The 14375-nt window shown below is 43.9% G+C and overlaps 1 protein-coding gene across 1 annotated transcript in view; it reads right to left on the bottom strand.

Moving 5' to 3' along the window:
• The window catches only part of HYDIN (HYDIN axonemal central pair apparatus protein), a 153238-nt gene that overhangs the window by 119655 nt on the left and 19208 nt on the right, over positions 1-14375 (bottom strand). Inside the window, exon 6 of the mRNA XM_075714834.1 lies at positions 11462-11586. Within this exon, the coding sequence (XP_075570949.1) occupies positions 11462-11586 (125 nt within the window). The remainder of the gene's footprint in view (positions 1-11461; positions 11587-14375) is intronic.

The raw sequence follows: 14375 nt of genomic DNA, 5'->3' as shown, positions 1-14375 counted from the left end.
ACTGAGCTCAAACCTCAGTACCAAGCCCACTCCTCCTGTTGTGGGTGAGTGTTTCCCAGGTGAGGTAACAGCAAACATCAGACACACTCTCTAGAAACAGCACTTCTATGGAGTGGTGCTTAAAGTCTCAGAGCCAGCCCCAACTGACAAGTGCAGTGACCTGGCCATATGCTGGAGAGCATTGATCAGCAAAGGCAGAGCTTTCTCCTCACAGCCAGTGGATGGACCTGCCTTTAAAAGGCTGCCATGCAACAACACAAGGAGAGAGCTGGATGTGTGCTGGATGGACTCCTTAAATCCCAAGCCAGACAACACAACAGAACCACATTCGTTCATCTCCACACATGGCAAGAATTCAGCCTTCATGCCCGTATAACCCCAATTTCTTTGCTCTTAAGGGAGTCTGGAGCAGTAGGGATTTGTGGCCAGAGATGAATTACGTTGTGAGAAAAACAGCAATGTTTCCAATGACTGGACAATCTGCTTCCTATAATGGACAATTTAGCATATAAAAATAACTGAAGTTCAGAAGAGTTACAGAGGCAGGTACACTTTACAAGCATTAACTTTCCCCTTCACTGAATCCTCAGCATATGTTGGCAAGCAGAGGAGCCAGGACCCAAGAAATGGAAGACATGCACAGTGATCCGAGCATGCACAACTCAGGTTTACGGAAACACGAGCTAATGCTCTACAACAATCAAGACGACAAACTACTACAAAATAAACACCATTAAAATTATCATCATCTAACTGTCTAAACCCATGGTCACACGGGTCTTGAAATATTGGGTATAGTTCTGATCTCAAAAACCAAGTTGAAGCATTTGAAATTAAATAGAGAGGGGCAGAAAGTACAATTAGGTATGGAGCAGCTTCTATATGAAGACCAAATAGGATTCCCCAACCTAGAAATCATATGGGAGATAGATGGGAGAAGTTTGTAAAAGCTTGAATGGCCTGGGAAAAGTGAATAAGAAAAACTTTGTCGTGATTTGTCATAAAACAGGAACCTGAGGGCCTGAAATAATGTTATTGGTCAGAAATTACACAAAAGTAGTGGTACTTTTCCAGGGAATACTCCTTCCTTTGGAGCATACTGCCATAGGAGGCTGTAGAGGCTAACAGCCATAAATTCAGAGAGCAACTGGACAAATTCTTGGAAGATAAAACCATCAGAAGCTATTAAACAAAGACGAGAATAAAGCCTCCAGCACAGAAAAATGCTAACTCCAGAGCCCACAGGGGAGAAAAAACACATGCACTGCCTGTTTCTACACGCTTTGCTAAACATCCCCTATTGCTTCTCTCCTGGACAGGAACTGGGGATGCAGCCACCCTTATGCTCCTGGCTGCAAGCACCGAGGACTCTTTTGAAGGCTCGAGGGTTTGCCAGAGCACCTTCTACCACAAAAAGAAGTATTTGGCATCGAGCTGACTATATAAACCCAGAAATCACTCAGTACAGTAGAGTGTGCACAGATGCCAGTGAGTCAGGAGGAAGCCGCAGATCCGTCTGCCAGGCAGATGAACTGATACAGAGAGTGAAGCTGTCAGGGTTGGCCAAGGGCAGCTGCAGACTTCATGTCTTGGGTGCCAAATTAGATGTGACATTTCATTTAAGACTCTTGGTTGTTTAATATATAAGTTTAAAAAAAAAAAAAATCTCTGTACTGTTACAGTGATGTAGCACTCAGCATTGCACTTGACAGGGTAATGTCCATGGTGTGCAGTTTGGGATGCTTTGCTGCCATGAAAGCATGTTTCCTGAATCTAGATGTATCTGCCCTACCATTATTTATACAACACGATCTTATTACAGGCTATCAGTTTTCTCATTCTTACATGCTCTTGATACATTTCCTACAGATGGCAGGACACAGCTCTCACTCTGCAACTCAAATGAAGCAATGCCTGAACTTGAAATTAAAAGCTAGACTTTTTATAGAGCAGTAGAGCAGACGCTTTAGGTTGTGTGCTCCTGAATGATGCTCTTTGACACAGCAGAAACACCACTGTGTTTTATTCCAGCATCCATTTGCATGACTATGGACACATATCTTGGCACATCATGGTAACTTTTCACTATCTTGAAATAAGAAATCTAGCATTGGGTCATCCTCTGTGGGGCCTGTTGTGCAGGAAAAAAAGAAAACCACGGAATTTACAGAAGACCTAAAACATCTCTGAATTCTTCTAATACTACATGATCGTCCTGGTGCAAGAGGGAATAGTTTTCAGAACAATACAAGCTGTTCTTAAACAGAAAGACAAATTTTGTTTAGCCTGAAAGTATAGCTCAAGGAATGGATGAGCAAACCCTTGGAACAAGATTTCAAAACAAATTTCAGGTTTTATGAAGAACGCTTTCCTAGTATTCACCAGCTAGTACTTTCCTTCATTGATTACTGCTCTAAATATTAGGAAGCTAGTAGCCAGATTGATTAGACTGAATAGAAACAAAACAGCACCCTGCTACGCCTTGTCTTCACTGACATTCTTCCTTCATCCCTGTCACTCCCTCTTTGCTGAATTTGGATTTTAAATCTTTTTAGGAGTGCATGACAGTCAAATTTGGAATATTTGGGTAGCACGGAAAGCAAGTTTAATTTCATTTGCCCAGTTTGTCAGAAGACTGGGCCTCACTCATCTCTTCTATGAATGCAGCTAGAGAGACAGGTCCTGCTGCTTTTTCACTGAAAATACAAGCAAGCAATGAAAGCAGAGCTCTTCACTCAAAAGGGTGTTAATTGTACCTCCATATCAATCCATGGTAAGTAATACTTTTGCGCCTGCTACTATCATACCCAACTGCCTCACCACTGCCAGCATATTCTTGTTTTTCTAACAGCATGCAAAGGACTGCTATTACCACTTCATCACCAGAGAAGCTAGTCACTTCACCAGGCTAAGTGATCTCCAGAAAGAGAAGTCACTTACAGCTGGATTCAGCCCTCCCCACCATATGCTTTTTGCTGCATCTCCTGCAGAGCTACCACTAGATCAGAGTCAGGAGCATTGCTCCACGCTGTTTGGCTGTCAGGAAGCTAATGGCATCACCTACAAGGTGCACTGGTCTCCACTGGCCTGAGAAAGGCCATCTGTCAGCCCCCACACTTGTATCCAGCACTAGAGCAAAATGCAGAGCAGTGACAGTCATTTTTAAGTGTTTCTCTGAGGTGGTGTCCACAAGCTACCTTCAGACACTGTTAAATCATCATGCTATTTACTCCAGCCCTAAGAGCAGCTTGTTCATAAGCCTCACCACTAAATAACTGCTGCTGCTAACCCAGGTGTTTCTAAAGAATCATTCCCAGGCTACAACAAAGCTCAGAGCATCCAAATCATTACTGTTGCCACAGTTATTGCTGTCAATGGCCAGAAGTCCCCAGCGTGGCCCAGGCCTCAGCAAAGCACCCACTGAGCCCATGCAGCACATCGCAAGAAGGGGGTCTCTACCCCAAAGACATTGCAAGGAACCGTAAGACAACAGACGGGGATGAATAGGGATATGGAAAGCAGTGACCAGCCAGCAGTGGTCTATGGGACAGGTTGCAGGCTCTTCAGACAGCTCTCTTGCACATTAAAAGTCATCTCAATGTTAATCAAATAGGCTCCTTGTTGTGCATCCATCTGTAACAGAGCACCCAAAGTACTCCCCATTACCTTCTCTGCACTGTGCTCAGAAAGATCTGTTTGCCTTGTTATAGGATGAAATACTCCAGTACAGGAATATCAGGGAGCCAGCACAGAGGCTTTGTTCTGCCCAGTGCGAAGGAGCTTCGCAGAATGCATTGAAAAGGACAATGAAACCATCAGATGATGAAAGACAGCGCTGCCACGTACCCAGGATGCCGCAGGCTATTTTTAATCATTATTGCTACTACAGCAATGACACACTGGGGTACCTGACTGGCTGAAGCATTGCTTTTGGCCCACGGGAAAAACAGTGCAGGAACTTTCATTCTGATTGCCTGGCAAAGACATGCCCAACATACCACTTCATAAATCAATCACCCTTCAAGCTGCTCTTCTTCTTCTCAGCAGATGCTGATTGATCCACAAGGAAAGGAGGCTAATGAATGGGCAGTTCTGCCCTGAAACACATCCGGAGTAAATGACACTTAAGAACATATTAGAGATTTCCACCGATGATAGACAACCTGCAGTCAAGGATGACCTGCAGAGGTGAAAAGCATATTCTTCCAGAAATCTTTCATGTGCTAAAAATGGGATATACAGCATCACATGGAAGTCTGTTTCTGTGCATACCTGAGGATGAACAAAACAGCCAAAAGGAGATTTTTAACTTCCAAATGACCCTCCTAGCACACCCCCCACAGTCTGTGCTCTTGCAGTCAACTCCGTGGGGTTGCTTTAGCAGGGTTTTTGTCAGGAGGAGTGTTATACAGTTGTGGAGCTATAAAACTGTGCAAAAAAAACCCAAGCACAAAGGAAGCACAAACTTAATTCCTCTTCATCTACCCTCAAAGTGATGGACCATCTGTCTTGAAACACAAGGCCCTGGAGAGGGGACAAAGGCCATACTCTGTCTGCAAGAAGTAGAACAACCTTATCTGAAACAGTATAAAAATAATCATTATTGCAAGCAGTTCTAGAAAAAGGGAACAAAGACAGGAAACAGTTGTTACATATTAGCTGTTTTGACATAAACAAACACTTTGGAAACCAATTAGACTCACCCATAATTTGGACTATAAAAGCCTATAACCAATCAGTTGTATGAAGTATTAGTTACCAATCCTTGGTCTGTTGCAGGGCTGCTCCTGTTAAGATGCAAAGTCAACATATAATTGCACAAACTCCTATTTACACCTTTTTTTGCCTACAATACATGCCTCCCTCCACTCACCTAGTCCCCATCGCTTTGAAGGATACACACAAGAACATAAAAGTCAGTCAGAAACCAGCCACACTACTGGGAATTCTCACAAGCAAAGGAAGAAAAGCACAACCTGCACTCACCACCTGCAACAAGCAGAAAGAAAAATCCCTTTGCAAAGTTTTTTAAATGCCAGATGGTCCAAGAAAAGCTAGAGAAGACTCTTATAATAGCTGCAGCATCAGAGTCTGGCTTACACCTTAGAATAACATGGGAAACAAGATCTTCTTTATAAACTCACAGAATAAAGTAAGTTTCTAGACATCTGCCAGCACTAAACACAAACTAAAAAAAAACTGCATCAGTGCACCACAGCAAAGCTTCAGAGTCAAAAGAGGCTGCTGCTTAGGAAGCAGAAGATTTTCCCAACTCTTAGCACTTGTAAGAAGCTACTATAAATCTGTGTGGTGTTGAAGGAATGGAGAATTACATGAAGATGAACAACTACAGAGGTGAACAGCAATGGCACACAGTGGTGGCAATCAGAAGCTCAGCATCTGTTGCCATGAATTTAGCTCAACAGTAACTTAATGCTACTCACAGCAACATCAGAGCCCCTATAAATACTCACACAAGACTAAGATTAAAACTGGAAAATGGTTTCAGTATTCCCACCCTGGTATCCTGCACAATACAGGGATGACTCAGATAAATATATAATGAGGTAGTGAGTTTGCTCAGGCAAGTATTGAGCTTCCTCCATTCTGGCTGAAGTCAGTACAAATTGAGAGCACTCAGCAACTTGAGTGATCTCAGGAATGTAAAATGGAACACAAGGGCTAAACTTCAGTTAAACCCTGCTGCCTATCCATATCCATCAGTGGATTTACAAAGAAAAAAGAGAAGGGACAAGGTTTGATCTAGAGACTAAATCAATAGGATTTTCATTTCATTTTCAAACAAGTTCCTGGACACCATTGATTGCCAATGCCAACCTTGCAAGACAGATGACAAGACCCTTGGTAGAAAGGTGGTTCTTACAAGGAAAGAGAACAGAGCTATGCAAAGGTGGTCATGTTCTCCAAAGTCTACACAAAAACACAGATTAGTATCACAGCAAGGCAGTACTTTTCTCAGATGCTTTATCCTTGTGGGTAGCTGAGATGTTCAGAGGTGCTGGCACATCCATGCTACAGTCACATGTTCAGCCTCAAACAACAACGAACAACCAGGGCTGGGATTTAATGGGTTTCCTGCATGTGCACAGTGATAACTAACACACTGCCAAGCCCTTGCAGGGTGGCCTCATTTACTGAAGTAAGCCGATTCAGCTAAACCCAGCATCAGTTTTATGTGAAGAAAGGGATTCTGTGTCCTGACATGTTTACGTTCCCAGCTGGCAACCTCACGCTGATTCACACAGGAGTGGAACAGTCACTAACACAGTTGACAATTCCCCTGGCCCATTTGCAATGCTATGTAGCCTCTACTACAGTTTATCACCACTGCAGCCAAGATGCACAGACTTTGCTTCTCCTGCTGCCAGTCAAGCACACCCAGTCCTGTAGTTACCCATCATCTTTGCCAAACCCAAATGGCTCTAATATATCACGTCAAACTCGCTGTCATTCCACGGGTGACTAAAGAGCTCCACGTCAGCTCCCTAATTAGTCGGTTTTAAATATGCCTTAATTTTTCCAGTGATCTCATGCCTCATTTTCCCCATTTGAGATTAAATGACAGTGTTTTCTCAAGCTGGCAGTTATCACTTGCAGCTCCAGCGGCTTCTGCTGCTGCAGACCAAGGACAGAGGCATCTCAGGGCAGTGGGTCAGGGTATCCTCTGTAGGGTAGAAGACCTAGATCCACCTCTGATACCCCCCTGTAACCCTGAGCATTGCTGCCACACTAAGAGCAATTCCCATTCAGTTCTTTGAGATCTAACCAGGAAAGTTTTTTTGGTTTTTTTGCTTCTTACATTGCCCTAAGGAAATCACATCTATCCTACAAGCGTTTGTGCGGGCTCAAAGGAAGGGGAAGATCACAGATCTGCTAATCCTGCTCGCTCCAGACACTAGTATGGCTAGCGGCCATAGAGGCAGTTCACACAGGCAGATACTGGTCAACCTAAACCACACATCATGGTAGCTCTCTGGTGCTCCTAGTGTGCTGCACTGAAGAAACATATTTAGCTGCTCTCTTCTCCCATACAGGAATAACCCGAATTTGGCAGAGAGCAAGTTTTGCTCCCCAGGGCTCAGGAGGGGAGACATTACTTCATCCACTTCCTATGGGGACAGTAACTAACCCAGTGCAGGAAAGCTCAACCTGATTGACAGCTACAGTGCTAGAGGCAGACGCTGCCCGCATCTTCTACCTGCCCTTGAAGTAATTAATCATAGAATCATAGAATGCTTTGGGTTGGAAGGGACCTTTAGAGGTCATCTAGCCCAACCCCCCTGCAGTGAGGAGGGACAGCTTTAATTAGATCAGGTTGCTCAGAGCCCCATCCAACCTGACCTTGAATGTTGCCAGGGATGGGGCCTCTACCACCTTCTCAAGGAGCTGAGGCTGAGCTCTCCCTTCCTTGCCCTAGGTGTGCAGAGCCACAAAGGATGCTCTGAGCCTGGGTCTGTCATCCAGAGCAAACAAGCTGGTATTTGCTTCAGGAGAGCTCCTGCTCAGGAACTGTCAGCCCTCCTGTAAGTTGTGTAGGAAGTCAAGGGAAAACAGGGTATTAATCTGCCAAATACCCAGATGGTCCCTCAGCAGGCTTTTAGCATGAGGCTGGAGGCTTCCAGCAGGACTAAACACTGAGAACTATTCCTGAGCCACATGTTACCTCTTCTTCTGGGGAAGCTGCTTTCTGGGGCTCTGCACAAAGGGGAGACAGGACAGTAATGGAGCAGACATTCCTGCTTGAGGGCTGGCTCTTCTTGGATATGCTGTCTCCTAAAATTCACATACAAGTACTGGCTCTGATCTCTCCCCTCAAAGAGGGCAAGAATCTGCCCCCAGGCTTTTGCTTCTGCGTTACAGTCTCACAGAGCCACTGAAGGAAAGCGATCTGCATAATTACTGTTATTACTGACAGCAATAAAAGCATCTCAATATATAGTGTCAGCCACACACAAGCTCAGGGAGACTTTGCTAATTACTGAAGTTTCCTGTGCTGACAGAGGGATCCCAAGGGATGCAGTGACTGATGGGAAAAAAAAACCTCATACAGAGGACTTTCAGCACCGCACAACAGATCTCCTAGACTAGAAGGATGTTGTACATGCCACACGGCCCCATGCACACTATGGGCACCCACATACAAGCACAGAATCTGGTCTTACACCTTGAAGACCACCCATCATACCATAGTAGATACTTCTTGGAGACAGTAGTCTAACGTGAGTCAGGATTTAGGGAGCTCTGAGCAGAGAGGTGATTTTCCTTCCACAACTCCCAGCACCTCTCCAGTACCTCCTGTCCCTGGTAGCCTCCTTTACTTGCATGGAGCATCTGCCATAGATGTTATTGTTTCTGGGTGCTATGGGACTGGTGAGTTTGTTTTGCACCTCTCGCACAGCTCTGGGAAGCTGTCACACATCTCTTTAACCATGTGCTCCTGAGCAAAGCTCACCCTCCCATGCGAAGCTTGTGCTATACTGTCAGGTTGCAATGAACGTTATGACTGCAGCAAACTGGATTTGATGTACAATCAGCAGCACTCAGGGCAACCAGCTTGGGCATCTCACTTGATAACTGCTTGAGAGCTAAAAGAATATCTAAGCTTTATGAATACTGACTTGGTTGAGAGTAGACTTTACTCGATAAACTTATTTTCCCACATCCACATGGGGTGGGCTAAAAGTCACCTGAGCTTTATGAATACTGACTTGGTTGAGAGTAGACTTTACTCGATAAACTTATTTTCCCACATCCACATGGGGTGGGCTAAAAGTCACCTGGGAAGGACCACACCACCAACCAGACCTTCAAGTGGTCCTGAGTGCAGAACCCTTTCCAAACCAGTATGTGTGCTTGGTATGCAGGCTTCAGAAACCCCTTCCGATACCATCATCTGATGCTAAGGTGATGAATAGGGATGTGCTGTAGCCCAGAACATCCCAAGTCACCTTCATTTCAGGGTGGGCTGGGATTTTTCACACCCAGACACACATGCATGGGGAAAATGGAGGAGTTTGGACATGTAAAGCGCTGAAGATCAAGTTTTCATTGTAAATCGTTATGCTTTTAGCAGAAAGACATTTTCTTCACACTCATCTGTAAAGTTTGTAGCAACAGAACTACCATCACATGTACAGTCTATCCAGGGGACAGCACCTGTATTCTTAACCAGCACAGTCTAAAGGATGCACAATTTAAATTAACCAATTAATAGGAAAAGGGAAAATTGTGACTTATTCACACTGAAGAGCTCCGTGTTTGCTTAAGCAATGCTAGGGACAGATTTAACCCAACTTCAGCAAAAATTAAACCAACGTAACATCACCTGATCCTGCATAAGTCACACTAACAGCAGCATGATTCATTGAGAACTACTGCCACTTGTGAGTTGAGCAAGTCAATACAGTAAAGATACAAGATACACAGTAAAGCACGGAAAATGCCTCCCAACGTCCTAAACTGCTATTTTGCTCTTAGCACTTCTGTTTCATAATAAACAGTCTGTTGGTGGCTCTGAAAGAGCAACACAGCTGCTTTTTGTAAGCAAGTCACAGGGAGTCTGACTTAGCACAGGACAAATTAGCCAGGGCTGGCCATGCAAGGTGGGGTAATATCGTCTGGTGCTCTGCACTACACCTGCAATAAGCAGCTTTGAAGACTGATTAAATGTTTCAGTTTCACTTTAGCAATTAATCTCAGCAGCCTTTTACTTATTTGTATGCTTCAAAGCTAGAGAGATAATCCCTTAATTATTCCCTTGCTCTCCTTCTCAATCCATGGTTTGTTTAAAAATAACTGCAGCGTTGTACTGACAGGCAGGAATGAATCCTGGGTTCATCTCCCAGGTAGCTGCACATCATCCTGGGGGGTCACCCATCTCAGAGCCAGCAGATAGTTTGATCTCCATGGCATATCCATACAAATCACTTTTGCAAAGATTAACCATGGAGGAACCAGGTGTTTCAGTAAGAACAAGACTCAGGTTTTCAAAGCAAGCCATGAAGATCCTGGCCCTAATTATTCACTCAGTCTTTTCAGTCACAAAGTATAAACCCTACAGCCCTAACCTCTAGTGTTACTACTGATTTACCCTGATTTACCACAGAGAAAGATCTAGCCCTCTGAATTCTATCCTATAGATTCTCTACATGCATACATATGATGCACTTTTTGTGCTTCTCTATCTGAAATTTCAGTAGTTCTTTCAAGAAAGTGTTATCCAAACCAATGAGCTGCTCTGAGTGAGCATAAACCATTCTCTGTGAATATGTCATTAACTGACAAATATTAAACAAAGCTGTGATAACTCATAAGGCTACAAAGAGCATTTGGAAAATATAGGAGCATCTTTACAACTTCTGCAAACTCAAGACAACATGTTCACTGCTGGGCTAAAGCATCACAGTAGCACCCAGATTAGGACATCATACTTCCCAGGACTGAAGTTCAGGAATACGGTCAAAACAAACCTCTCTTTCAGGCAAGAGAAAATGCACACCAAATGCTTTCACACAACTGAGGAAGTGTCTTGTTCAGCATCACAAGATACCTCTGCTGAACCAAGGCTGACAAAAGCATTTTGACATCACACCTTTTTCTTGAGTTTTCCCCCACTTACTCTTAAAGTGACTTATAAAGCTGACAGTATTTCTATGGCCTGACCTTCGTTTCTCATATCCTACTATAAATTTTACACCTATCTTGGGAGGCAGTGAGCACTTCCTGCTAAATCCCAAGAGCCCTCAAGTCCTGGCTACTTGAGTCCTGATGTTGTGAAGTGTGGAATGTAGATGGGTAGAGGGGAACATAGAAAAAAGGGTCTGTGGCCAGACAACAGAGAAGCACATATGGGACAGAGGTGTGTAAGAGATAGTGGGCATTGGAGAGAGTCTGACAGAGACATGCATTTCCCATGTTACACTTCAAATATAGCATTGTCTAGGAATAAAACTTCACATATGCACACGCACACTGCCATGGAGAATCAATATTTCTCCTTCTTCCACTCAGCAACTCCCAGCAAAACAGGATTCCAAAATCTCATTCCTCTTTCATGGGATCTACTTTAGCAATCCCCTAATCACCATGTGAGGTAAAGCTAGGACAAGGGAGGTGCACCTGTAGAGGTAATTAAGGTGGCTGGGACAACAAGGAATGATGGTAAATGACTGTCACAGGGGGGTGCTGGGTGGAGAACACCTTGCTGACACCAGGGTCCCCCAGGGATGGACCAGAACACAGTGGCACGGGACATACAGAACAAGGACAGACTCAGCCTTTGCCCCTTATCTGCTCATTTCTAAGCACCAAAACATGCAGAGCTTTTGAAAGAAAAGGTTTGAGAGGTTGTCTGCAAAGCAAGCCTAACATTATCCTGCTTAGAAAGGGCTCCATTTTGAAGGATGCAGAGAGTGTGCACCATGCAGTGCCCAGCACTTACCTGTGTCATAGTGAACTATCAGGGATCTGGAATGATCTCCTGTCTTCAGCGGGTGAAACTCCACTGTTACTTGCATGGTGTCACCAATCCCAAGAGTCCCAATGGAGGGATCAGCAGAGAAAGGGCTGCAACACAAAGAGATATCAGGACTGCTGTAGGAGATTTGGGGACTATACTCCTTTGGCAGTCTAGTTCAGCTCACTTGTGCAAGCAAGGAGGAAACAAACCAGTCAGAAGAAAAACACAACATACAGGATCAGAAACAGAGCTACTGACTCTCACTTCTGAATATATCCAGTCCTCAGAAGATCCTATGGTATAAAATTACGTCATCTCCTCCATATGCTGCATCCAGTTCTCTGCAGTGAGGCTCAAGAGTCCAACTGCTAGCAATATGACCAAAGAATGTTTTTTGAAGAGCACAGAGATGGTAAGAGCTATTTGCATGCACAACTTGAGACTGACTTCCTCAGGAATCTCTCTTTTCCTGCCACCTATAAACCTTACCTCAAGAGATGCAAGTGTCAAGGCAATACCTGGTCCAATGAGATTACAGCCTAGAAATCAGACAGGGAGAACAAAAGTCTTTCTCGAACACCAGAAAATTATTAGGCTTTAATTTGCAGAATTCATTTTTTAATCTTGGTAACATCCTGGTTTAGACTATGAAAGGGCATGTTTTATCAGCATTTCAATGAAAGGTGCTCTAAGAAGAAAAGGAACAATCAGAAAAATCTGAATGAGTGCGAATGCAGTTTAGAGTGACACCATGACATGGAAACAAGCCACAAAAGGAGTATCCCTTTTATAGCCTGAACAATTAAATCCCTAGCTAAATGAAGCACCATTAACAGGAGCATATCAAGGCGAGTTTAACAGGAGGTTTTCTATGTATTCACAAGGAATGTAATCTAGGACTCTGGGTTGTAATCCAAGCTCAGTAACTTGTTTGCTTGGCCCACCAGACAAAGTCTGTGCAATGTGTTGGAAATAATTACGAAAATGTGTTGGTGTACTTTGGATTTAATATGAGCAATTATGATTTGTTGCCAGGTAAACAGCTCTTGGCTGATAGACATAAAACTTGGTGCTTTAATGCTTAGGGACAAGTCAGACGAAACATGTTTCTGCACAATGGCAGCTGGGCTTCATGGCTCTTGTACAGCCCCACTTAGAAAACAAAAGTTATTGGTTTTAGTGCTTTGCTGGTGGTCAGTTTGTCACCTTAAAAACATGTTCTGGAGAATTTTACCATGATTAGAGAATGCAATGTGCACACAAAAAATAATGAGAACAACTGGAGCCATGCGCAAGCTGAACTTTGTTCACGTAAGTAGTGACAGCTGATGAAATTGCTGGAGTTTCTGCTCATTAAGGAGATATTGCTGCAATCAGGGGATGACCTGTTCCCATTACAACTAGTGAGAACATTGCTGCTGACTATAATAGAGAAGCATTGGGCCTGCAATGTTTACATGCTGGACTTGAGAGTTTTCAGAGAGAGGAGGAAAGACAAGGCACCACCAGCCTCAGAACTGGATTGCTCTACGCGGGCCTGCATCTGCACTGATGGTTATGTGGTTATGCCAGGACTGCTGCAGGTCTCTGCTGATGCTTGGGTGGGATCATGGCTTGCTGTGGTAAAGGCACAGAATTTCCACCCCACCCCCCCCTTTTTTGCCCCCCCCCCTCCCAGAAACGTTGCCAGAACAGAAAAGCTGCTAGTTAAGGAAGGGGATTCCTAGCAACACTTCAGCACTACCTCCTATCCCATCACCTTCCTACTCCTTCCTCCTGTCTTTGTACTCCTGCCCTCAGATGGCTGTGATGGGAATAACACTCCTGAGGGTGACTTCAGGGTATGCCTGAGAAAGAAGATCTTCACATTTTTAAATTATCAGAAGAGGATCCAACCAAGTTCAGGACTCAGTTCTCAGGACTGAGAAACCAAGCACAAGTCAGACACTGAATACTACACTCCTACACCCCACCCCATGCTGTACCCACAAGACAACTCTGTTACTGCTGTAGCAGGAGTTCATTATCCCTCACACAGACCTGGTTCTCCAAGACCCAAAGATGCAAGCTCCATAGTTAAACTTAACTCCTCTGAATTTCAGTCAACATCACTAAGCTGTTCCCTGCAGCCTACAGATAAGAAGGGATGCTAAGGAGACATCCCTGACACATTGTAATAGCCAAATGGAAAGCACTGCCAAGAGATGAAGCTGGCAGGCTAAACTTTGGCCTTTTATCTGTTAATTGTGAGCTGGTTTTTAAGATAATTCTGGTTCTGTTAGATCTATCCTTTTAATGAATCACCACTGCTCCTGAAAGACAGAAAAGATAAGGTTTGGAGGTTTTTTAATAGCTTGTTTTCTTCTGATGTGCTTTTTAACTATGTACATTTGGATGTTTGCTTTATTATAAAACATCTAAACTTTCACAAGTCCAGATCTCCCAATGGTACCTTGCAATCCCCAGCTTGTATAAACTCATCTAGCCACAAAAATTTAGGAGAGGCCTTCCCACCAGTACCTGCTGAGATCTTGCCTGTTATTGGCCTTTAGAAAGAGAGCAATACTAGATTTGTAACCAATTTCATAACAATGTATTTTGGCATTTACATCTTGCTTACTTTCACCAGGCATCAGACAAAAGTTATGTCCCATGAGGATACCAAGGGCCAAATACTCCTGACATAATTTAGAAACACAACTGACAAGTGAACAAAGTTGGCAATTCTGTGACTCAGGCTCCCAAACCACCATGCCACCTTTTCTCCTGCAACCATACATTTGGCAAATGCAGTATGCAAGGAGGCTACAATACCCTTCCTCAAGTCCCATAGTATGTTTACCTTCTACGACCAAACTTTCTTTGGTCTACTGGTGCTTTAATCTGCATTATAAAA

Source organism: Pelecanus crispus, chromosome 8 (genome assembly GCF_030463565.1).
Source record: "Pelecanus crispus isolate bPelCri1 chromosome 8, bPelCri1.pri, whole genome shotgun sequence".
Classification (NCBI taxonomy): Eukaryota; Metazoa; Chordata; class Aves; order Pelecaniformes; family Pelecanidae; genus Pelecanus; species Pelecanus crispus.
This window is presented reverse-complemented; position numbering and strand designations above follow the sequence as displayed.